At 37.9% G+C, this 25,283-nt stretch overlaps 1 protein-coding gene across 9 annotated transcripts in view; it reads right to left on the bottom strand.

Moving 5' to 3' along the window:
- Positions 1-25,283, bottom strand: part of utrn (utrophin) — a 372,003-nt gene that overhangs the window by 196,197 nt on the left and 150,523 nt on the right. For 7 of the 9 annotated variants that reach the window (XM_012963789.3, XM_004914663.4, XM_031901862.1 and 4 more), the window contains 4 exons: positions 24,902-25,019; positions 21,743-21,948; positions 20,313-20,467; positions 13,053-13,242 (listed from right to left, as the gene is read on the bottom strand). In XM_012963789.3, coding sequence (XP_012819243.1) covers positions 13,053-13,242; positions 20,313-20,467; positions 21,743-21,948; positions 24,902-25,019 — 669 coding nt within the window. Of the gene's footprint in view, positions 1-5,792; positions 6,369-13,052; positions 13,243-20,312; positions 20,468-21,742; positions 21,949-24,901; positions 25,020-25,283 lie in introns of those variants that run through there. The other 2 variants (XM_031901868.1, XM_031901869.1) reach the window with 2 other exon arrangements.

Genomic DNA, 25,283 nt, shown 5'->3' with positions numbered 1-25,283 from the left:
ATTCAAATTACAGAAAGAGCACTTATCTGGAAAACCCCAGGTCCCGAGCATTCTGGATAACAGGTCTCATACCTGTACTTCCCTTTTAAAATGAACACCCTTTATTAATCATCTCAGATCAAACATTTCAGTTGACACCTTGCTTTACATTTGCTCCTTTTCCAAGGAAAAAGAATGTATTAATCATTATACACGCTGTCATTAGCACCTTGAGAAAGGTCACAATGTCATTGGAAATGTAAGATTAATGCATGTTATCCACTTTAAAAAGAGAGAGCCTTTTTTGTAATCTGTGCAATTCTACTTCACTCTGCATCTCTCCAATCTATGCAGATTTATGACCATCAGTGATGCATGCATTTATATATATATATATATATATATATATATATATATATCACAGTCCTGATGGTGTCTGCACTCCAAGGCTTTAGTATTCTGTGGGGTGCACAGCCAAAATCTGAGTATTTAGCATGAAATAATCCATGGCCGGCACACCCTTAAAATTCAAAAAAATTTTTTTATTGAAAACTCATTGTTTAAAAACCAATTTTATTATTTATTATTTGATTATTTCATGCTATATATATATATATAATATGTACTCACCCAAGGGGATTAATGTACTTCTGTCTTCTTATCAAATCTAATGATTCAAAGTTTTTAAAATCTACACACAAATTTTAACAAATTTTGCATTTGAGTAATATTTCTGCCAAATGGGGGGTAGAGATAGAAATGTGGCATTTTTAACATATACCCTGGGAGGCAGCCAAACTGACCTGGTTACATTAAAGCAATTACATGACAGATGAATTTCATCAATCAGGTGGCAGAAGGGATAAGTGCACAATGAGTAGACAGACTAAACACTGAAGAGGATGCTGAAAAAAGAGATATGGAATATATATATTCTAAAGCATTTCTATGAACACAGATCATTCCTGCAGCACCCCCCCCCCCCCCCCATTTCCCAAATTACCTTTTCCTAGTGATTCTACTCACTCCGTCACACATTGTTTTCCAGGATCCTTCCCTCACCATTCCTCCTATTCAGTCCTACTCGCCTCACTAAACAAATAACGAAATTGCCAGGGCTCAGTTTAACCCACGCAGTAGTGCTGACCGGCAGCAAGAAGCACCCATAACCAGCCACTATTTGCACACAAAATGAGAGAAAGGACTGCCAGCACACAAGTTTATTCTATGTCAATATATATGACTAGATTTCACAATAAAGTAGGCCTTTTATATCAAGTTGGGCAACCAACACATTTTGCTGTAATATATATTGATTTATATACACAGTATATATATTAGACAGGCTGCACTCAGACTCTGAAAAACCTTTCGTTTTCTGTGCAAATAAAAATAATATATCATTTCTAGCAGCTCATCTACTTGTCCAGTTGTAAGTTTTCTCTTTTTACCCATTTTATGGGCTAGTTTCTAAACAGCCATGGCACCTGTGCCCTATAACCTTCTCTCTTTTACTATAGTGGTTCCAAAATCACAAGAAATATCTGGAAGCTTAACCTCCTGACAGTCTGGTTCAACAGATGAAGCTGCAAAGCTTTAACTCTCTAACTTTAAACCTCTAGAGAACTGAAGGCAATTATGTTTTTCCAGATAATGCATGTTCTGGGGGACATCTGCTAGAATTTGAATATGCAGGGTTTGGGCTCAGTTCTGTATTTGGTCAAATCTCTTGTGAAGATCTTGGCACAGATGGATCTAAAAAGGATGGCAGCTCTGGAAATCCTCCTGCAATGAAAGGCTAATTGGTAAGGCATGGAAAAAGTACTACAGGTATGGGACTCATTATCCAGAGTACTCAGGGCCTGGGGACTGCCGGATAAGGGGTCTTTCCCTAATTTGGATCTCCGTACCTTAAGTATACTAAAAAATCATTTATACATTCATTAAACCCAAGGTACTTTTTTATTATTACAAAAAATGTTTAATTATTTGATTAAAATGAAGTGGAATTTGGAACTTTCTGGCTAACTGGTTTCTGGATAATGGATCCTATATCTGGAAATGTAAGCTCTGATGAAAAACACAGAATAGCTACATCCCTGTCCAGCGCATGAATGGATGGATGATGCACGCACAAAACTAGCACCATGCAATATTTCCCCAACACCACCATTATCTATGAAGGTGGGGAGTACTCACAGCATGCCATACAATAGTGCCCAGTGATTGGCTAATTGAATTATACTACATTCTTCATGTAATAGGAGCAGCAAAATTTTTTTAGAAGGCAAATCAATAAAAAACAATTAAACAAGAATAACTTAGCAGAGGCACGGAATATTCTTCCTCTGCTTACTTGCGCATATACCATACAAATAAATAAATGTTACCATAATGCTAGGTGAGTCACTATGGCTAGTATCATAAGTGTTTTTAGCAACTGCAGCTATATAAATGGTACTTCTGAGGCAAGTAATATGGCAATTCTCATATACAAAACAAAAAGTTTACACTATTTGGAGCTGGAGTTTTGTTGCCAGCATATATCAAAAGCTTCCAAGTAATGTTCTGAATATCATAATTAGATACAATACAAACACATACTTAATACCTAACAGGCTTACTAGTTTGTGTTTGGACAGTGTTGGCTACACCTTCACACTATACCATTATGTTTCATATCATTTTAGCTAATTAGGAAAGTAGGCATCCATTCTCCACACATCCAAATTCCTTTCCAGGTAAAAGTAGAAGGCCCTGCCCAGAGAGACTATTTTATTGATTTAGGCTGATGTCCCACAGAGCGGTTTAGTCACCTGCAGGAGGAAACTTTGCGTGACTTTGGATTAGCAAAGCGATGCGTAGGGTTTTCTACTGGCGACTTTTATTGTTGCTGGTGGAAAGGCATTTCGGAGCTGTCGTCCGTGGGACATCAGACTTAGGGTCAACACATTAATGGTTGCAAATTTGTGCTCACGTGGTAGCGCATTTAGCTCTTGATGGAGTTAGATATTTAAACAACTTTTCTGCACAATAACGATTAGTAACTTTAGATATATTTGCCCCTAACATTTATTTCACCATCGACACCCCCCCCCACCCCCAGATTTGTACAAATATTTGCCATGCACCAGAACCATCGCTCCTTGCTTAGTTTGTTCAATAACTACTTTTATGCAAAATAAAAACAATTTATAATACAGCACAGGAAATGTAGACTCATTAATATCACTGTGAAAGAACAGCACAGGAACAGGTACTATCAACCCAGTGCACACATACCAAATGAAAAAGGCAATTTAATGAAACTTATCTCCACAATGCAAAAAGACTTTTGTGCCAGGAATGTTCGACTATCAATTAACAGTTAAAGCTCTGCGCTAACATGCACAGAATACGTGTGTGTAAGAGCTACTGTGCCAACTATGGTTGCCACCATTTCTAGAAAAATTTCTTCCTTCCATATCTTTCTTTCCTTTAATAATATTGACATTTTTACTGGCCAAGCTAGTCAAATATCAGCCAGGCAGCAAGCCTAGTGTCAATCCGTATCCTTATGACTAGGAAGCAACAGTTACACTTACCCCCAGTTTCCCAATCTGCTATTGCAAGTAAGAGTGAGAAAGCCCAGCAGGGGCAGCCACTGACAGTATTAAAGGAACAGTAACACCAAAAAATGAAAGTGTTTTAAGTTAATTCAGATATTTTGCACTGTTGCCCTGCACTGGTGTTTGCTTCAGAAACACTACTATAGTTTTAATATGCAAGCTGCTGTGGAGGCAATTGAAATAGGGTTAAATGGCAATAGTTAAATAGTGGGTAACAGATAGGCTCTGTGGAACACCATTATATTCTATAGAGCTTATCCGCTATCTACATTATATCCTGTGCCTTTTCTCCTTTTAATGGCTACCCCACAGCTACACAGCAGCTTATTCATAAAAGTTACTGTAGTATTTCTGAAGAAAACACCCAATCATACCAGTGCAGGGCAACAGTACACTATATTTATTTTAAAATATTTTCATTTTTTTAGTGTTACTGTTTCTTTAACTAAATAAACCATTATAAGTTGTACATAAAGTAATGTAACTTGCCCTTTAAATTAAGTTATGTAATCTAAAAGCTATGCTTAAACAGAGAAAACTATTTAAAGCAGTGGTTGAATATATGAAGATACACATGTAGAGGCAATTCAGTCATAATTTCAACAATACATTAAATAGCAAATAAATGCACCCAACCACATTTCACCCCATTTGACATTTATGCTAAGCTTTCATGAGTTTCTCCATGAGCGGATAGGCATTCTCCCTTAATTTCCACCTAAGTAGACATTAGTTTAAGCCTCAGCTTTTGCCCTGCGCAAAACATCACTGTAATTAGTATAATCCTTTAGGGTGAAGACACACAGAGCTACTTAGTAGCAGCTATTTGTCACAGCCACTAAACACCAGAAAATACCCTTCCATAGACAATACCGAGAATTATCTTTGCTAAAACACACACAAACAATTATCAGTAAATGACCAGAATTGGCTTATTTTTGTGGCCGTGACAAGTAGCTGCTACTAGTAGCTCCATGTGTCTTCACCCTTAGACATCCTTGTAGAAGATGAGGAAAAAAACAATGAAGCAGTCAGAAAAGAAATGTGTTCTAATTCAATACTGCTATATTTGCCTGCCTAGTTTTGCTTTCCTCTATATATCTGTGCTAAGGTAGCTAGAGAGGCTGTAAATAAAAAACACTGCTTATCATGCGGATCAAGTCAAAACTCCAGAGAAACAAGCAGCAGCCCATCATCTTAAGCCCAAGACGGAGAAAGCTGCCTGGCACATTCTTGGATTTTATAAAGATTTCCCCAAAGTTTTCATTTGCTCCATACATTCATCAGGCTCTAATGCTAATAATCAGCCCAGCTATTTACCTATATAAAGAACCAGCACCCAGGGTGCAACCCATTCTCATTTGTAAACAAAGTCATGTGTGCAACCGCTGGAAAATTGCCTTTCGAGTAATGAATCAGGTAAGGAGAGAATATTAATCAGTGTAAAAGGAAACTCCTTATTTATTCTTATATGTATCCTGCTCAGTAATGAATCCAACTACCTCTCTCCCTGCAAATCCACAGGCACAGCTATGCAGTCTGGGATTTTATTTAATTACCCATAATTCTGGACATGATGTGCAGCATCAGATGGGAAGCAAAATAAGCCAAACAAAACATATATACTGGGTTTTTAACAGTTTGGAGAAGAAAAAATAGTAATCTGATTCTAGTTGGAGGCACAATGCAGAAAAGAGAACAATGAGACAAATAAAACAAATTAGTTAACAGTAGTGAGAACGACAAAGTTGTCCCAATTCCTACAATGAATAAGTATCTGTCAGCCAGTGAATTTAATGCATCCATCAAGGCAGGAATTAAATTAGCTGCCAGAGATAACCCTATGACCAAGGCACAGAAAGCCTAACACTTCATTGGTGACAGCAACTTTTATCCCATACAGGTAAGTGGAAGGAACCAAATTCGCCTGGTAATTAAATGTGCGCCAGGAGAAAAAATTCAAGATTTAACAAAAGAATCACGCAATTTAAAGTTTTTTTTAGAATACAAATATAAATTCTCTCTGTTAATGCAGATAGATATATGTTTAGATAGATAGATAACACAATAAAAAATGGGAAAATTCAGATAAATATAAAATACAGCCCAAATTACACAGAAATAAAAGAGTGAGCAGCTTCCCAAGCAGTTGCTGAAGCTCACACCCCAGCGTTGGCACAGGTCCCCACCCCCCCACAGACTCACCTTGCACAGTTTCTGGTAGCGTGGCGAGGACACCGCCATCCTTTGCAAGTGATGCAACAAGACCACAACTTTCTGCAGAGATGTTCTCACCACAGCCATCATTTTAAGTTTGCCACACTTCTGCAAGCACCTCAGAATTTGCATTCTAAATAGAAAGCGGCAATCATTCCCTTATGGTCACTGGACAACCATTTGCCAGCTGTCTGAGCATGCTCCCTTCCAAATATTAGGGGAAAAAAATGCTTTTGGGAGAGCAAAGCCCACACTGCTTTCAAAGGCGGGAGAGGATTTCATCTCCTAAGTTTGATTCCCTGAAACCAAATCCTTAGTAGGCAAGCTCCGGAGAGGCTGAGATTCTGTGCTGAAGGCAAACGGCAGAGCCAGGCTGCCTCAGCCAAACGCCAGCTTATCCCTGTGCAAACCCATTCAATAGGGTGTGACTTAAGGAAGCGTAACAGAAATGCTGAAAGGCATTGTGGAGCCCCTGGAGAAGAGATGATGGATATACAAGTGAAGCCAATTTCCCGTAGCGGCTGTGCACTGAAGGACAGAAGGAGCAGGAGAGGGAGGTTTGCACCCTTCCACAGAAGAAACGTGTTTGTTCCCTGTTAGCTCGCCTCTGACTGAATGCAGCTCCACCAGAGAGAATTACAGACTGGTATAAATCTTCCCAGGGACACTGAGGGATAGCTGCTCTAATTTGGAGAGCCATACGCTAAATGCTAATTGAATTAATTGCACACGCAGGCATAGGATGAATAATACAGACTGAAAAATCATCAGAAAGTGGATAAACATTTAAGATAATATATTTCCCTCTTTCTTTTTATTATTCCTAGAGATGTTTGTTCCATTCACCCGGATAGGATTTTAACAGCATGTTCTTATTATTAACAGGACTCTCAAACATAAGAGGGACATAGTTTCAGCAAGTATATGAATGCTGTAGGCACAGCTCAGATGATGACATGCCAATGCCTTCTCTAAATTAGCCAGATTTCGCCAGAATAATCCTTTGGCTACTGAAGGGCTAAAGAGTCAACAATGTATGTTCTATATGTGGAGCCACAATGGCCCTTATCTTATCAGCTTCCTATAAGGGGAAATAGAAGTACCAGTAAAAGAAATCACAGTATATAGGATATGCTCAGTTAATACTAATGCCCTACAGATGCTGCTGTTAATAAAGATTCTGGATAGGTTAAAATGTGTATAACCTTTCTCCTACTTTCTACTGCTGTGTTTCGCTTCCTCACACCCCAGATTTGGCACGGTTATAATTCCCACTCCCCACTGGTGTTACTGCATGCTCCGCTAGGTGGGAAACTGTACCTCTCGAGAATGCAGCACAAAAGTGGGCAGGAAACAGGTCAGCAGGAAATCCAAGATGGTGCAAAACTGACAGGAGACAAATAGGAGCTTGTATTCTTAGACAATGTTATTCTTTGATATCAAATGGCATGCAAGTAAAAATGTGATTGGAAGGGGAAGGCTATACAGGTATGGGAACTATTATCCAGAATACTCGGGACCAGGGGTTTTCTGTCATTTGGATCTCTATACCTCAAGTCTACATATAAATAATTTAAACATGAAATAAACCCAACAGGTTTGTTTTGCCTCCAATAAGGATTAAGTATATCTTAGTTAGGATGAAATAGAAGATTGTGTTTTATTATTACAGAGAAAAATGTAATCATTTAAAAAATTAGAATAATTTGCTTATAATGGAGTAATTTGGAACTTTCTGGACAACGATATTCCAGGTAACCGCTCCCCATACCCGTATTAACAAAATATTCAGCATCTATGCAAAGGCTATTTTTAATCACTAAAGTAGGTTTTTGCTTATTCTGAATGCATTTAAAAATAAATCCTAACCAGCTTTAGAGTAACAAAGATGCCACAATAAATAATCAGCTCAAGCAGCATTAGTCTGAAATAGGGAAATCAGCTCCACTGCACCTGCCATTGCTTGTGATGTAACTAAAGGTTATTGGAGCACAAATGGGTAACATTCCTCTAGAATTACTGCACATCCGTTAGCCCCTGAAACTTTGTTATTATACTGGCACCTAACAATACATCTGGAGACAACAAGACGTTTACCATCCCACACAGCTCAGTGTAACCCTCTGGATTTTAAAAAAAAATGTAGATCTGCAATTAATCTTCAAAAAAAACCCCAAAATAACGAATAGAGCCAACTGCCCATCTTACAGAGAGCAAGCGGTACCTTGTATAATTATGTTTGTACAGATCCAGTTGATTGCAGCACTTCAGTAGATTAGCAAATCAGGATTTATAATTAAGCACGTAATACATTTATATAGATATGAGTGAGCAGGAGCATTTCATACTCATGCTAATGAGGGGCATGAAGAATAAAAGAGCCAAGCTAGCACAGGCCTCTCCCTGGAATATGCATTCAAATGTCTTGTTACACAGACTGGGGCTGCAGAAAAAGCAAGAGGGGTTGCCATTCATTGCTAAAGCCACAAATTGTGCTGTCCTTAGTCTTTGTAAAACTCTATGTAGCCATACAACTAAATAACTAAGATAAAATCTAGGACACTATGATAAATTCAAATAGTAATTGATCATTTTTGATAGTTTTGGAACTTGCGAGAAATGCTGCTTCTTAAAGGTAAAGGCACCTTGGTTGAATGTTAGTGTTTTGTCACCCCACATTTTCTTGCACCCTAGGAGGGCAGCAAATGATAGGAATTGCCCCCCCCCCCCCGTCCTTTAGAATAACAGGCACGTGTTGCATGAAGATGCAGCAGAGTGCACCGCACTTTAAATGGATGAATGGTGATTTCTAGCCACATGTCACATGTTATGTTTTCTCCACCTGGGTAAATAAGCTGGTTGAGAAAATGTGGTCTGTTACCTTCTGTCCTTCTTTAAAATACACTGACGGGCACTGAGGAGAAACCACATGCGACATTAGCCTTACTGAAAAATGTTTTGAGAGCTGTGAACTCTTTTAGAAAACAGGCTCATAATAAAGCAGTGTCAGAGACAAGGCCGAGGCTCTCTAATGAATAAGGTTGGACAAGAGACAGCTAAGCCATCAGTGCTCTTAGAATTATGGCAGGCTAGCTTTGCTAACCCAAACGTGGCATTTGATAAAAAGATCCGAACATCTGAGAATTCATATTATGGATAGTGCTCTAGGGTGGGGATGTCAGCATTTACAAATTATGATAATACAAGGAGACTGGTAATGCCAAGTTAATTACAATTCACAGAACAAATACTGTGAGGAGTGTGGAGCCTGCATCCTAATAATGCATTTCCTCAAAGTTAAAATATACTCATATTTTAAGGAGAGATTAACTTCCATGCATTCAGCTCTAAATGAACATTTATGCACCAAGGCACAGAACAGAGTGCACTGAAAAATATTTTGCAGTTATGCATTTTAATGGGACTAATGTACTTTCAGAAAAAATATCTATTTTTTCAACTATAAATAAGGACAAAGGGCATATGGTATAATCAGTAATATGCATACATGAAATACAATGTGGGCTAATGCTGAATAGTAAAACAAACTAGAGCAGTTGGTTTGCTGGGTGGGTGTATAAGTACACTGCATTAGAGACACAGACATGCAGCAGGCTGTACAGTACTTCTTATAGGCCCATAAACTGACACCAGTGTCCAGTTATACCAGTGCAGTTACTGACAGCAACCAATCAGCAGTTCTTACAGTGATGATACAATAGAGAAAGCAGACTCTAAAGCTGTGGAGGGGAGGGGTTTGTAAAGGGGGCGGGTGTTACAAATCTGTTTTGCCCACACAACAATATGTACATACATGTGTAGGTCATGAGTGCAGGATCAGTACTTTTTTTTTTTTTTTTACTTTGGGCCATGGGACTTCAAAAGTTGACATACTTTGCAGCTCTTTACAAATACTGTACATCATAAAAATGATACATGTTAATAATAATCATTATCCTCTAAAGCTCTAAATTAGGGAAGGTAATTTCCTATAGACTCCATTTTAATCAAATTTACATTTTGAATAATTCTTTTCTTTTTCTCTGTAGTAATAAAACAGTACATTGTACTTGATGCCAGCTAAGATATAATTAATCCTTACCAAAGTCAAAACAATCCTATTGGGTTTATTTCATGTTTAAACTATTTTTTGTAGACTTAGGGCACATGGGGAGATTAGTCGCCCGCAATAAATCTTCGCTATTTCCTTGAAAGGCCGAAGTTGCCTCTCAAAGAAAACTTCGGGTGACTTCCAGCCATTAACATTCTTGTCAGAAGGATGGCATTTCAGGGAGATTAGTCGCCCGCAGGTAGGGAAAATTTATCGCAGACGACTAATCTCCCCGTGTGCCACTGCGCTTAAGAGACCCAAATTACAGAAAGACTCCTTATTCGGAAAACCCTTGGTCCCAAGCATTCTGGATAACAGACCTGTATAAGTTCCTAATCACATTTGCTTACGTTTTACCAATTTACCAGCAACTGTGTCTTAATATTGTGGGAGGAACCCAGAGTACAATGAGGAAACCTACTGATTATATTTTTACATCTAGCAATAATAACCAAGTCTCAAGTCTTTCAGGGTAATGCAATAAAGGTTGAAAAGTTTGCACCAGACATAGTAACCCATAGCAACTAATCAGTAACCCCCAAAAAATGCTGCATGTGAATTTGTTGGGAAATGCAAACTTGGTAGAAGAAAAGTGGCTCATGGTTTTGGAGAGGATGGAAGTGGCCTGACTTGTAAATGAGAAACAGAAATGTTAACAGGACAAACAAGAGAAATGAAAATGATTAAACTGCATCAGTTTAACCCTACAGAAATCCTAGATGAGAAGGCTGCCCTGGTATTTGTTTTACTGCACTGCATATATTTTGTCCTTTTACAAGAATAGACCACAACATCCACTTTCATTCCGTGGAAGACATCATGAGTTATAACGCACTTGAAAACTAGCTTTGCACCAGGGTGATAAAACCACAGCCAAGATAAAAATGCTGTCAGCTGAAAGGACCTGCAGTATGTTTCCCTAAATATGTCACATGCACTGAAATGCTAGACCTTTATCTATGTCACTAGGGAGAAAACATGAACTTACACTGGCAAGAGAGGATAATCACAGAAGTCAATTCTGAGCCCCCCCCCCCCCCCCTCACCTAACTCCAAGGCAAATATGTATCTCTGCTTTTAACATATGCTAGGTGAATCATCCATGTGTACTCGGATATCAAACAAGGCCTAAAATGCTTCCCGACATATTTAATCAGGTGTTGTGACACATTAACATTTCTTTATACCTCGATATATGTTTTATGTTGAATATGTAGTTTCAGTAGTGGGTAAAAAGGAAACATGCATTATACACACACACACCAATGCTTTATGCTGTGCATTACACCGAAGGGAACATTTTGCCGGTATACCTATGAATAATATAGTATTCTCTTCCATATGGAAATTATTTACATGTAAGAATCAGGGGATCTTGGTCTTCCAGTGTTTCTGCCTGACTAGAAAGCACAGCTTTGAGAAAAGCTTTAAAGAACCGGGACTTCATTTACATATCTGGCGTTATTGAGCAATTTGTTTTTTGGAGACTCACATCAGTCTTGAACAGTGGAATGCATTACGCCGGCTGTATATACAATGATTACAGGATTAATGTGATTATCAGCGCATTCAGTGCTATTGGCACAGCATTCCTTCACACAAGGCTAATATCTTTTACAGACAATTCGCAATCAAACAATAATTTTGCACCAGTACAGTAAAACAAGCCAAGAATCTCCAACTTAAACAATCTAGTGGAGTTATAAAAGGTTGTCCAACCAAATGCTGACCAAACTAGAAAAAACTCAGGTAAACAAATGTAGTTTTGTGTATTATCCCAATGCAAAAATCACAAATGGATAGTGACCACCCTAAGCAAACATATAGGGTCTTCCTCCAAACAGAATCAGCACGGGGGGGGGGAGGGGGGAAGCGGGGTAATTAGTAAAACCGATCCCTAAATTGCACATCAGTTGGGCTTTTATTAAGGGCATGAGATTGTTTACAGGGGAACACATGGGCTAATGGGGTTTTGATAAGTATTCCTTATTACATAGCAAAATATTATGCACTACTTTACAGAGATGCTCCAAGTGGAACTTAAAATTTTCGGTTCCTATCACATTCATCCGCATATTACATTACCATATGACACCATATTTATCAGTAAATTATACCTGAGGATACATAGACATTGCTTGAAATTAGAAGTGAGGAGGTTTCTCACGTGGCACAAAGTGATGCCATTCAGCACTGGGGTTCTGATTTGGATTCTGGCCCAGTGTCCAGTGTCTGCAAAGAGTTGGTATTTTTTCCCCTTTGTCTGTGTGACCTCCAGGTACTCTTTTTCAAAACTCCAAAAACATAGAGGCAGGGTAACTGGCTTCTAATACCTAGGGGTAGATTTATTAAGACATTCGAACGCTCCTAGTGTATTTTCACTGAATTTTTCACGTCTTGCGCAACTTTTTCGATGCCCACGCAACTTTTTCGTACGCTTTTGTGAAAAAAACGGTTAGGTTTTCCCGCTGTTTACAATCGTTCGGTACGAAAATTTCTGGATTTTCGGATCGCCAATACGATATTATCGTAACTAATACGATTTTTTTGTAAGCATTTTCATGATATTCGCAATCTTCAGAAATTTTTGTATTCAATCCGAATTTGTCCCATTCGGGATTCGAACTCGCATTTTCATGAATGTGCCCCCTAGTGTGTGTTTGTGTGATAAGGAAATTAGAGTGCAAGTTCAAATGGAGCAGGACGGGATGTTAATAATGAACTCCCTGTGAAAAGTGCTATATATAAGCACTTTATAAACATATGAAATTAATAATATTGTTAACATCCAAAAAGTTTTCTGAAGACAACCCAATAATCAAAACAACTGTACTACATTAATAAAAATTACATTATTTTAAATGAGTAAAGTGCAGAACATAGTTCCCTTTTGCTTGTTAGACTACTGTCCCAGCAGCCTCAAACATTATGAATTAAAGGCATTGAAACTTACACACAAACTCACAAACAATTTGGAAATGCGCTATAGATACATATAGTGGATCATGCAGTTCATTCTGCAACTGGATTCAGAGTTTTTCAACATATGAATGGAATATATCTGAACAGACCCTTAATACCCCTGAACAAACGTAAGGGCTTATAAAACAAATTTATCTTTGTATAATAGTTCCTACCTGGAGTTGCGATTTCAGTTGGCGCAGGCGGTTCATGTCCTGCTGAATCCCTTCACGCTGAGAAGCATCCATCAGCACATTTACAGTTGTTTCAGCTTCCTGCATCCATTTCATGAAGTTGTCGTGCTCTCTGACCAAGGCTTGCACATTCCACAGTTCTTTCTCTAGGGTGCTCTGTCGGTCACCAACCCTAAGGAATAAGTACAAACAACTTAGCTTTGATTCCAAGTTTAGAAGAACAGTGGCAGAAAGGGCCATCATCCTAATGGTTAATGATCACAAAAGTGCTTCCCAGGGTAACCAAAAAAGTACCTCAATACTTAAACATTTTAACTTTCCTTTTGACAGATATTTTTTTCTTGATGGGCAGCATAGCAGGCAGACAGGAGCATACACAAGGGAAGCTTTGAAGTTGTTCTATTGTGCTTGAGTTGCATGCTGTTCAATCATAAGTACAGCAACTAAAATTTGCACAGGGAGTCGGCATGCTCCCTATCCTTCACTATTTCTGTAGGTTAATAGAGTTGCTCTTTTTATCAAAATCCTTAAAAAAAAAAAATTCATAAAAAGCATAACTATTCAAGTAAGTAGAAGCTCAATATGAATATGCTTCTGAACAATGAAAATTACCCAAAATTACTCTTCTGTAGTGTCAGGTATTTATATTTAATAATTCACTGGTCTACTTTGGTTCAAAGAGCATAACATGGCATTTATACTGTTAATATATTATATGTGAAGCTTTACTAACACACAAATCTTGTGCAAATGAATAATATTAGGTATGAGGTCACATACCCTCCAGTCTGGAGAGATTCCTTTGTCCAGAGTGTGCCACTACTTATATGGACATTTTTTTCTTGCCCTAAAGTCATAAATCATCAAACATATTCAGAAGTAGCTAGCTAGCTCTAATTGTAGCTGCAGTTGGAAAGTCAAGTACAGCATTTAGTTGTGTGCCGGTAGGGAAGCCAAGAAATATTACATCCCAGGAGGCACACAGAAATAAGTTTCAATACAATATACAGCAGTGCCTCCACAGCTGATGTCCTTAGTAAAATAATTGGCCCATTGACACCTTTTTCTATGAAACACTAAGGACCCTAATCATTATTTTTAAAAAAAAAGGTGTGACTTTATTTCCTCCCATTATATTTCTCTTATACCCATACTTAACAAAGAACAAAGATAGATTTATGTGTTGTGCAAGACATGGGAATGGGCTCTACTGTTTTTAACACTGTTTATAAGAAATGAGGGACAATTAACTGTTCTTGCTTCTAAATCAGAAGTGTGGTGTAGCCATAGTAACACCAATTATATGGATATAATATAAATGTTGACCATCTGAGACAATAACAAGATACTGGAAAAAAACATGGTTATTAGTGATCTGGCCCATCTACCTCTAATGAAACATCGGCTTAATGACATAATGTGAAAACAGTGCTGAATATATAATAAGAAACACCTTATTTCCATATGAAAAGGGTAGTGCACACGGCATTCACAATGAGTAGCATGGTCTTTGAGTATATATATTATATACACACACACACACATATTGATTGTATATATGTATATATTATAGTTATTGGCACATACTTTCTTTTTTGTGTGTTTTTGTTGGATGATAGTTTTAAACCTTAGTTAAACTCTCAGTTGCACTGAAATCACGCTTTGACCAAACCAAGACATTACTCATTTGTCCTCTGGCCTTTCCAGTGTTACCTTAGCATTGTGTTTTGGATCAGTCCTGCTGAATTAAAGCTGGCCATACACGTGGCGATCTGACGATGTTTCGTGCGACCATCGGTCACACGAAACATCATCAGATCCGCCACACACCATTCAGGGCTGAATCGGCAGGTAAGCAGGTAGAAACAATAGGATTTCTACCTCCTTCTGCCGATTCAGTGCTGAAGGGAGATTTTGGTCAGGCGCCTTCTATGGCGCCCGATCAAAATTTTCAAACTGGTCCGATCGGCGAGTCGTCCGATATCAGCAGCTTCCTGCGATATCGGTCGACTCGCCAACATACCATACACGCACCGAATATCGTACGAAACGAGGTTTCGTACGATATTATCGGTGCGTGTATGGCCACCTTAACTTTTACTCAAGCTTCAGATTTTTGGCAGAGTGAAACAGTATTTGCTTGTATTCTGCACCATTCAATATATCTTTTATCCTACCTGTTTCTTCATCAAGAAGCACAACCCCATATAGGGGGCTTTCAGAAGTTTCAAAACCAGACAGGCCTGTCCAGTGATTGTACCAAAAAGTACAAGAAACCTAGTTGAAATGTGCATGTGTGGTTCAAATCTGAAACTCAAAAAACACCATAACTCAGTAAAGTATGGCGGTGGTAGAACCATGCTGTGGGACTGGTATCCTTTAGCAGGCCCAGGGTATCTTGAAAAATTAAAAAACTAGCTTACAGTAAAATAGACAGTAGAACCATTTATATTACTTTGAATGCAGGATTTGACAAGGGCTTTAAAACATCTTGGGCACATAACTGACAATTTGGTGGGTTAGAAACTAAACCTTGTGGACTGCAGAGACAACTATTTTAAAGGAACCCCAAAACAGCTTCCATTTTCACTTATGGAACCTCTGTGCCTCTCAAAATTTGGCTGCAAAGATAGCTTTATTTTACAGCATGAGGCAGTATAAAAACTTTTTATGACGCAAACATATGGGTCTGCCGTGGGTTTTTAACCACAGGTCTGCACAGGGTCCCCTCCCCAACCACATTATGTCAACCCCCAAAAGGTTCTCCCATACCATTACAGCAAATAGCTGTGTCTGAGGCGACACATGGAAATCTCACCAAACATGATGGGCAGCATTGCAGCACAGGTACAGGGGAAATTAAGGCACTTTTCAGTTAGAGTTACGCTGTACGTTTTATGTGATCTTTTCGCCACCACGCTATCTTTACAAACACACTGTGTGTGCACTCAGAGCACCTGCCTGTCAGTGCACACACAGGGCACATACACATATTTGCTTATAAACAGCTCTGTCTTTGTAAGAGACAGAAAGAGATTTTTTATGTAGAAGTGCTGAGCCCTGTTATCAAGATGACCTGTCATCACATTACTGGGGACGGGGCAGAGGTGGCAATGGCTCCTGGATGAGAAGGATATCAGCTAATATTTCTGCCTAGATGAACATGATACTGTATTATCTCCAATGCTGTAAATCATATTACAAGAACCAAAAGGCACACTCCTGCACAAGCATATAGATATCTATTCTAATAGCAATAAGCTTCTGGAATGTAAAAGGCATCTTCAAACAGCCGTTACAGGATGTAGGTACCATAGTCCAGCAAAATGTGATAATCAAGGACTGCAGATCCTGTATACAGAGAAACATAACAGCTCAATATCTAGATATAAACTAGCCACTAAAAAAACTACTTAGGACGAAGATATTAAATAAAACCTTTACAGGCCAATCGTTTAAATCAGATCTGAGTTGTCTGAAATATAATTTCCCATGAAATAATGAGCGTTTCCTGCCACAGGTAAGAGCAACATATCTTTACCATAAAGGAAGCCGTACTGCAACTTATTACAGATGAAGATTACCAGTGATCATCACTTATAATTAAAGAAATAAATACTGCACCCCCTGTTATAAAATAAGAGGATAATAAAAGTAACCATGAAGCTGCATAGAAGCTTTTCTTAGTCTGTGTCCTAGTGCCTTTATATGAACATAGATCTCCATATATGAACCTTATATATTACAATGGGTGTGGGGGGGGGGTGGTACAGGATACCCTCTATAATGCACATGAACCAAATTATTTTAATATATCCTTAGAAACAGCACTTGGCATTGGCATATCATATAACTAGACTTCAATTTGGTGTAAATGTTATACCACAATATTCAAGCTATTAAAGGGGTGGGTCACCTTTAAATTAACTTTAAGTAGGATGTAGACAGTGATATTAGGCAACATGCCTTTGTGGTTTTTCAGTTATTACGCTTTTTGTTCAACAGCTCTCCAGCTTGGTTTTTCAGCAGCTATCTGGTTGCTAGGGTCTTATTTAGCAACCAGACAGTTATGTGAGTGATGAGAGACTGGTATATAAACAGGCAAAGGACTGAACAGCAAGATAAGTAATAAAATAAAATTGTAGACTTGGAGGGCAATCGTTTTTTTATCTGCCGGAGTCAATGACTCTAAAAAACTTATAATAATAAAACTGATTAAACATAAATAATGAAGACCAATTGTAAAGTTGCTAGGAAAAGGACATTCTATTACATACTAAAAGTTAACTTAAAGAGGAAGCACCCCTTTAAAATAGTGGTCTTTTCTTATATGTTCTATAAGTACAAAAAAAGGACTTCCCTTGAAGATACAAATTTTGCTTCATTAACATTCCATATGAAAATAGCAAATATGGTGCCTTAGAATTGAAATAAGCCGTGCATATTACTTACGCAATTTTACTTCTCAAAAGCAGCAGCTTTGATTTTCCAAGACAGTTGAAGTCAGTGGTGGGTGGAATAATCCAAATAATTAATAGTGAATTGACACAAATTACATATCAAAACACGGCTCTAATTGCGTGTTATTGAAAAAATAAAAGAATAAATTGATAGAAAGTTCTCCCTGTCAGACATGATAATCTTCCTGCTCACTAACTGCCACTTATTTAACTTAATTAACTGCAAAAAAAAAACATTAACAATTTGCTAGTTAATGAATATGTATATTTATTTATGGTATGGTAACTGCAAAGTTAAAAAAATATTGCAAAAACATAAGAAAATTCGAAGATAAGTGCTGCCATCCTAGGTGAGGGGGCCTATCATTTCTGGTATCCTGATAAGAAGCACTTTGTATACCCTTTACTACATGTACTAGGCTCTAGAGTAAGATTAGCAATCATGTGAATAAAATGCAAGTTGCTGGGAGGCACTGGTTGCAATTAAATCGCATCCGCTTTATATTCTAAAGATGTTCCTATGATCTGAAATGCTTGCCCTAGATGGCCAAGTGAGTTAAAATTACTAGTTACCTATTCTTCACATGGAATGCAAAGAACTACCCCAATGAGAGAGACAGGGCAAAGCAGAGGCCGATTAGGGCAGTTGTGTTTGCAGCCTGGGGCTGGGAGCTATGACCCATGAAAAGACAAGCACTGTTCTTGTGTTTTACATAGTAACATAGTAAGTTAGGGTAAACAATTACAATTCCATCAAGTTCAACCTTTTATACCTATATGAAACCTGCCTAACTGCTAGCGATCCAGAGGAAGGCATAAAAAACCAAATAGAGTCTCTCCGATTTGCAGTCAGTTTTACCTAAATGGCAAGGCCATATTCCCCCAAAGAGATAAAGACCAGATACGCTAATTTCACCCCCTTTAAGTGACAGTAATAGCATGTACAAACTGTCACATTCCCACAGCTGCCATTCAATCATTCTAAGCTCCATGTGCTCCTTTGGCCTAAGCTGCCTTAGGCAGAGAAAACACCAATGCCATCTTGACCACTCATGACATAAATGGTATCTGCATGTCACTGCAAGCATGGGCTGGATTTTATCCAGAAAATGCACAATGACCAAAATCCACCTTGGGTGTGCAGTGACCAGTAAATTACATTTAAGCTACTTACAGCAATCACGGGTAAACTTCCCTTAATGGAGAAGGAAAGTCATTTTGGCATTTTACTGCCAAGAGATTCACCACATTAGTGCCACCTAGAATACTATATTTATTCTGCAGAAAGCTTTACCATACCTGAGTAAAGAGCCCTAGAAACGTCCTCTGTTTGCTTAATATTGCAGCTGCCATTTTAGCTTGGTCTGCATAGCTTCCTGCATGCAGCTTAGCAATTATAGCTCAGATTACACATTCCTAAGGGTGGGGGAGTGAGTTTTATGAATTCTTATTGGAGGGGGGAGCAGGAGAGGGGAGAGAGGAGCGAACTGTGCAGACTCCGGGAATGAACGATTCTTCTAAGAGAGGAAGTCACATACCCGAAGAACATGTTTACAAAAAAGGAGACGAGAAATCCTGTGTTTCTTTTGCTAGAGGACTAACTGCAGCGTTTCTGTAAGTGCTTAGGGGTGTATTTACATAGACCTTTATGATAAAGCTTACTTAGTTTTTACCTTTCCTTCTCCTTTAAAAAGACCTTAGGTAATAAAAAGAGATAACAGACCAAATGCCGGAAAGCAAAATTGTGTGGTATTGTGTCCTATCATCATCCAATATTAATATCTGTCAAACAACTGCAGACATGCTAAGTGATTTTCTTACTTCCCACCTATTCAAACAGGCTCAAATACTCAGAGGCATTGCATTGCCATAACTGGGGTTAGACCCTCTAGAAAACATATTTGCACAGATAACACTGGTAAGAAGAGGATTTATAGTATAGGCAAGAAACGCGTTGTCTACTGAGACTATAAAAAATAAACAGAAATTGACCTCAAACCAAATACTGCTTAATATGAAGTCAGACATACATTTATAGCAGTATAAATAAGGTTTTAAAGTGGTGCATCTTGTGTATATATATATATATATATATATATATATATATATTTATATAGCCTAAGTTCTCCCTGTTAATATGAAAATCACTTTGAAGTTTTCCATTTATTGAACAAAAGATCAAATGTGAATCTTCTGGAGGGAAATGAGCAAAATAAATCAGCAAAAACTGTGTGCAAAGGCACAGATAAATGGGAAATTAAAATGCACCTAAGGGAAAACCAAGGCAAAATGTAATCATGTGTCCGGAAAAATCTAAAGAAATGTCAGTGTTTGCTCAATGTCAGAGAAGTCTGGTGGTGGAATTTTAACACATTCAGTCAGTGCCCTTATTTTGGGCCATTCCACAATAGTACTAAGATATTCTGGGTAGTTAAGAGAGAAAAAAAAGTTTAGCTGAACTAGAAAGAGAAATGAAGTGGTAGCCACGGGACGGCAAACGAGTAGGCAAAGTGGCAACATCAATATCGATATAATATTGATATAAACCAGGTGTCTGCCCTTTTGGCTAATAAATATAACAATTGGGTCTCAAGAAAATTGGGAAGGAGGTGCAGCCGCTGCCTTTCCTTACTCAGCAGATGTCCCTAGGCATTGGTATCCTGGAGTTAATGCCCAGATAGACCAACACCAATCCAGAAAGACTGTCCAGATATTTTATGATCAGAAAAAAAAACCCAAAAATTATAAAATAAATATACATATATAATTACTATTTCCTCACCTCTTATTCATGTTAACCCACGTCATGTATAAGTTATCACTAGTTTCCTTTACTTTTCGGGTGTCATCAGTGCCATAATCCCGAAGCAGCTTGTTGGATAACTCATTGAAAGCGTCCATAACAATCTCCCCCTTATGCAGATCTTGCACTAGTGCCTGTATGACAAAGAAGGTTCAGAGACGTGTTTACAACACATAGCGATTCAACAGGATTTAAGAAGAAAATTACTATTGTACTAATTATTTTGCACACAGAAAAGTTCGGCAAAGTGCTTTCAAATTTTTGTTATATTTTCAAAACACAAAATCACTTGTTCCACGGATAAAGGGCAAACCTCCCTTAAAAACGGTCTTTATATAAATTCCCCAGTTTGTCCGAACCTTTTCTTTGCAATATCAACATGGCTGGGGCTACATTTTCCACTTTCATGCAGACTTTATGACATTTAATATAAAAGTAAGGATTACTGATGCAGAATGCAAGCCATTAAAAAAAAACCCCATTGTTGAAGCATATAGCCACATCTATAAGCAGCTGCAAATGCTAAACTACACAACTGAAAGTCAAGGAACTGCTGTTCCTTAAATAGAATTCAATATTGTGTTATGTGAACTCCCTCTACTGGCCATTAGTGTCAATTACATTTCCAATGTATAACATATATAGGAGATAGGAGGTATAGGCTGTATTATCTGGAATGCTTGGTACCGGTGGTTTTCGAGATAAGGTAATTTGGATATCCATATTTTAAGTCTAATAAAAAAAAAACATTTACACAATTAAATAAACCCAATAGGATTATTTTTCCACTAATATAGATTCATGCAGGTATGGGACCCATTATCCGGAAAACCATTATGCAAATTACAGGAAGGCCGTCTCCCATAGACTCCATTTAAATCATTATAATACAGATTTTTAAAAATTTCATTTTTTTTCTCTGTAATAATAAAAACAGTACCTTTGTACTTAATCCTAATATATAACTACTTATTGGAGGTAAAACAATGCTATTGGTTTAAATAATGTTTAAAAGCTTCTGTTAGTAAGAATGGAGATCCAAATTACATAAAGACCCTTTATTCAGAAATCACCAGGTCCTGCATATACTGGATGACAGGTCCTATACCTGTACCATCAAATACAATTTACTGTTTTACAGAGAAAAATTACAGTCTATGGGAGATGGTTTTCATGTTTTTTGAAGCTTTCTGCATAAGGATCCATTACTATTAAAATAAACTAGTTAGCTTTAAGATAATTGCACTTAATAGGTATTATATAATTGCAGACTGATATTATAATTGAAAGAGTAATTATAATAAACATGCAATGAGAATGAAAAACATCTGACAACTACAACACTTGACCTTAAATTATGACAAACCTGACAAGACCAAACTGAATATTTATGCACACTGAGGCTTTACCTTGGTTTCAGCCAGCTGTTTCACAGGTGTATCCCTATACGTCTGAGTAATGGTATAAAGGCGGAAGTCTGCCTGGTCCAGGATATTCTGAATTTCTGCTCTCTGCTTGTCCCATTTTGTGCTGTCTTTCAGCATCTCTTGCAACTGCTGCCGGCGAACCTCGACTCCATGTTGTGTGTTGTCCCAATGGCTCTTGAGTTTTTCCGCTGTAACATTTAAAAGATTCTCTGATGAAACTCTGTTTTCTTACAAAGATAAATGGAAACAACAATAGCTTTAAACAAAGGCAAACCAATTCACAGTATAACTGATCACAGGCAGATGTCTCCTGGTGTTCGTACTTCAACGTGATCAGCAAAAATGTAGATTCATGCATTTTACAGTATATACAGTAATGGTACGGTCTCAAAGATTTTTTAAATAATGAAGGGGGAACTTGAAATCTAAATATAGTACAGGTATGGGACCTGTTATCCAGAATGCTCGGGACCTGAGGTTTTCTGAATAAGGGATGTTTATGTAATTTGGATCTTCATAACTTAAGTCTGCTAAAATTGTTTAAATATTGAATAAACCCAATAGGATGGTTTTGCCTCATATAAGGATTAATTATATCTTAGTTGGGATCAAGTACAAGGTACTGCTTTATTATTACAGAAAAAAGGGAAATCATTTTTAAAGATGTAAATTATTGGCATATAATGGAGTCTATGAAAGATGGGCTTTCCGTTATTTGGAACTTTTTGGATAACGGGTTTCCGGATAAGGGATCCCATACCCATAGTGTTCTTGCCTGCAAATGTACAATTTATTAATTGTGTTACAGACCCTTCAGCAACTTCTCCAGCTCAAAAGAGATTGGTAAAATCTCAACTTGGTAACTGTGCCCCCTATTGTTGGCATTTTTCCCTGCCCCAAACTTTGAAAAGAGTATTAAAAATCTCTTAAACATCTTTAAACCACATTTACAGGAAATTCTGCTACCTCTCCAGATTTGAAACAAACAGTTCAGTTAAGACCGTCTGTTCAGGTTTCAGCATTTCAAACCCAAACATGAATCTGGACATTACCCGCATCTGATGTCACAGCCTCACCCCCGTATGACACAAGCACACCCACACATCATGACCCCACCCCATACATCACCAATACACCCTGCCATCACTATCAGCCATACAATTTTATCACCCTGCCCCCCAATGTCATCTGCCGCCCACTTGTCCAGTTTTATCTGAAGCCAAAGCTCTTACTCTTACACTCTGAAATACGCTTAAAATCTTATTCTCTAAAATATCCACCTTTCAGAGACTGCAGAGACCAGACAGAATTTGTTGTATTCTGATTAAAGATTTAGTATAGAGGGCTGTGCGAATAATAGAACAATGGTTCCTATAACAGAATTCGAGCAGACAACAAAAATATTACTGGGGAGAATACCCAGGGAGCATAATATAAAAGTAGAGAGAATCAGTAGTTGGGGATTGCCATTCTCACTGCACTGCAAGATTTCATGTAACTTGAACAAAAAGTCAATCTCTTAAACCTGGCTACTGCTGTCTGAGCTTAGTGAAATGCGTTTCTTTCATCGGATGGCGTACGGGAACTGATAAAGCACTTTCACCTTAATTAACTCTGACCACATCAAGAACTTTTTTACATCAAGCCTCTTCTTCCTAACCAGCGTGGCCCAAATTGTTCTGTCTATTGGAGCCAATAAAGCACGTTTATGAGCAATTAACTGAAGTCTGGAGTGCTACAGTGAACCTTGTTTCTTCTATATGATATAACCAGTGGCAGGCAGATTATACACTGTTTGAGCACCCAGCACCTATTACGGTTCATTGTCCAGGTAGAGCACTCCAACCTCAAGTGGAATTTTCTTCCTAACCGGGGCACAGTTCCCACATCCTTCAGTGAGGAAAAGATGCTTAGTTGGAAATTATAATGTGGGTGGGGAAAGAAAGTAGACAGTCCTCTGCTCATATATTACAGAGCAATGTGAACATTTTTTGTTTACAGTTAATGGTTACATCTTGTTTCAACAACATCCAAAAATAAAAAATTCCTTTACAACATGAGCCATACTATTTATTAAAAATATTATTTTCTACATACGTAGGCAGCCATTAATGCCAATTGACTTATTTTAGCTCAATTTTGAGGTAGAGTTATAAGGCCTGTTATCCAGAATGCCCATGTAAACATGAAATGGATCTTTATTGGAAGCAAAACAATCCTATTGGGGTTTTTTTAATCTCAGTTAGGATCAAGTACAAGGTGCTGTTTTATTATTACAGAGAAAAAGGAAATTTTTGAAAATGTGAGTTATATAATTAAAATGGAGTTCTGGATACTGGATCCTATACCTGTACTTGTTCCAATGATTTGGGAGCAGACACATATTACAAAGTCAAGGCAGTAATTTACGAGAATAAAATGCATAAAACATCCTTTATTTGTTGTTGTTGTTTCTAACACTTTTAATTTGATGCTTTGGGTGAGTGCGCACCTCTGGTGCATAGTCCTGAAATGATAAATTGTCACAGGTGTTGAAAGCAATCTGCATCTACCAGCAATTGCCCAATTTTCAATGAAGCCACAGGCCTGAATGGCTTACATATCTGGTAATCTGCCATACACATTATAATCCAAGTTAGTCCTTTACATAGAACAAAATTGCTCATTGATGAGAACATTTGTTGTACTTGAACAAATACTCTGCTCAGCAATAAAAAGGAACACAGACCCATTACAAATATATACAAGGTAAAATAGCATATACTTTTTTTTGCTTTTAAACCTTTCTTTCCATGGATTTTTCCCGAATGGCACATGGAGCAGCGCCAGAAGCTGGATTTGACCAGAATAGTTAGTGCCCATTTAAGAACACAAACTGCCATAGTGTGTGTGCATCTATTGTCTTTTTAAAAAGAAACCTATTTCCAAACATCCTCCATTTCCTGCTGTTTTCATTCTCAGCTGCAACAAGTTGGCTTACAGGCAGTGCTGAGAGATGTAGCTTATAGCAGCTCAAAGATACTGCAAACTCTCAGGGGACAGAGACCAAGAATTAAATTAGAACATTGGCTCCCTAGGTGGAATATCACACTGGGTATGTTTACTATTCCCACAGGGCTGTTTTAATTTTACACCACTTACATTTTTCTGTAATAGTGGTTCTCACATCCAAATTGGAGGTCTTGTTTTTCACATTTTGGGCTAATGTCAGAACAGACTCAAGCTGTGGGTGACGCTGTTCCAAGTCTTCATTAGTTATCTGTAAGAATTGGAAACAAGAGAATATTTTAGGTAATGATGAACACAGAGATCACAGAGCAGATTTACCGCTCAAATATGGTCAATTTTGACATCTCATATTGGTCCCTTGCTTTGAGGTAAGCAACTTACTGCCTGCTTTGGGAAATCTAAAACTATCCCACAATTTCAATTGGAATGTTAAGGAACATAAAATAATTAGCAGACACCAACTGTACAAAAGTAACATTTTAAAAATGCATTGTAGTTCACCCAAGGATATTGT

This window comes from Xenopus tropicalis, chromosome 5 (assembly GCF_000004195.4).
Source record: "Xenopus tropicalis strain Nigerian chromosome 5, UCB_Xtro_10.0, whole genome shotgun sequence".
Classification (NCBI taxonomy): domain Eukaryota; kingdom Metazoa; phylum Chordata; class Amphibia; order Anura; family Pipidae; genus Xenopus; species Xenopus tropicalis.
The sequence above is the reverse complement of the archived record's forward strand: the minus strand, read 5'-3'. Positions and strand labels throughout refer to the sequence as shown.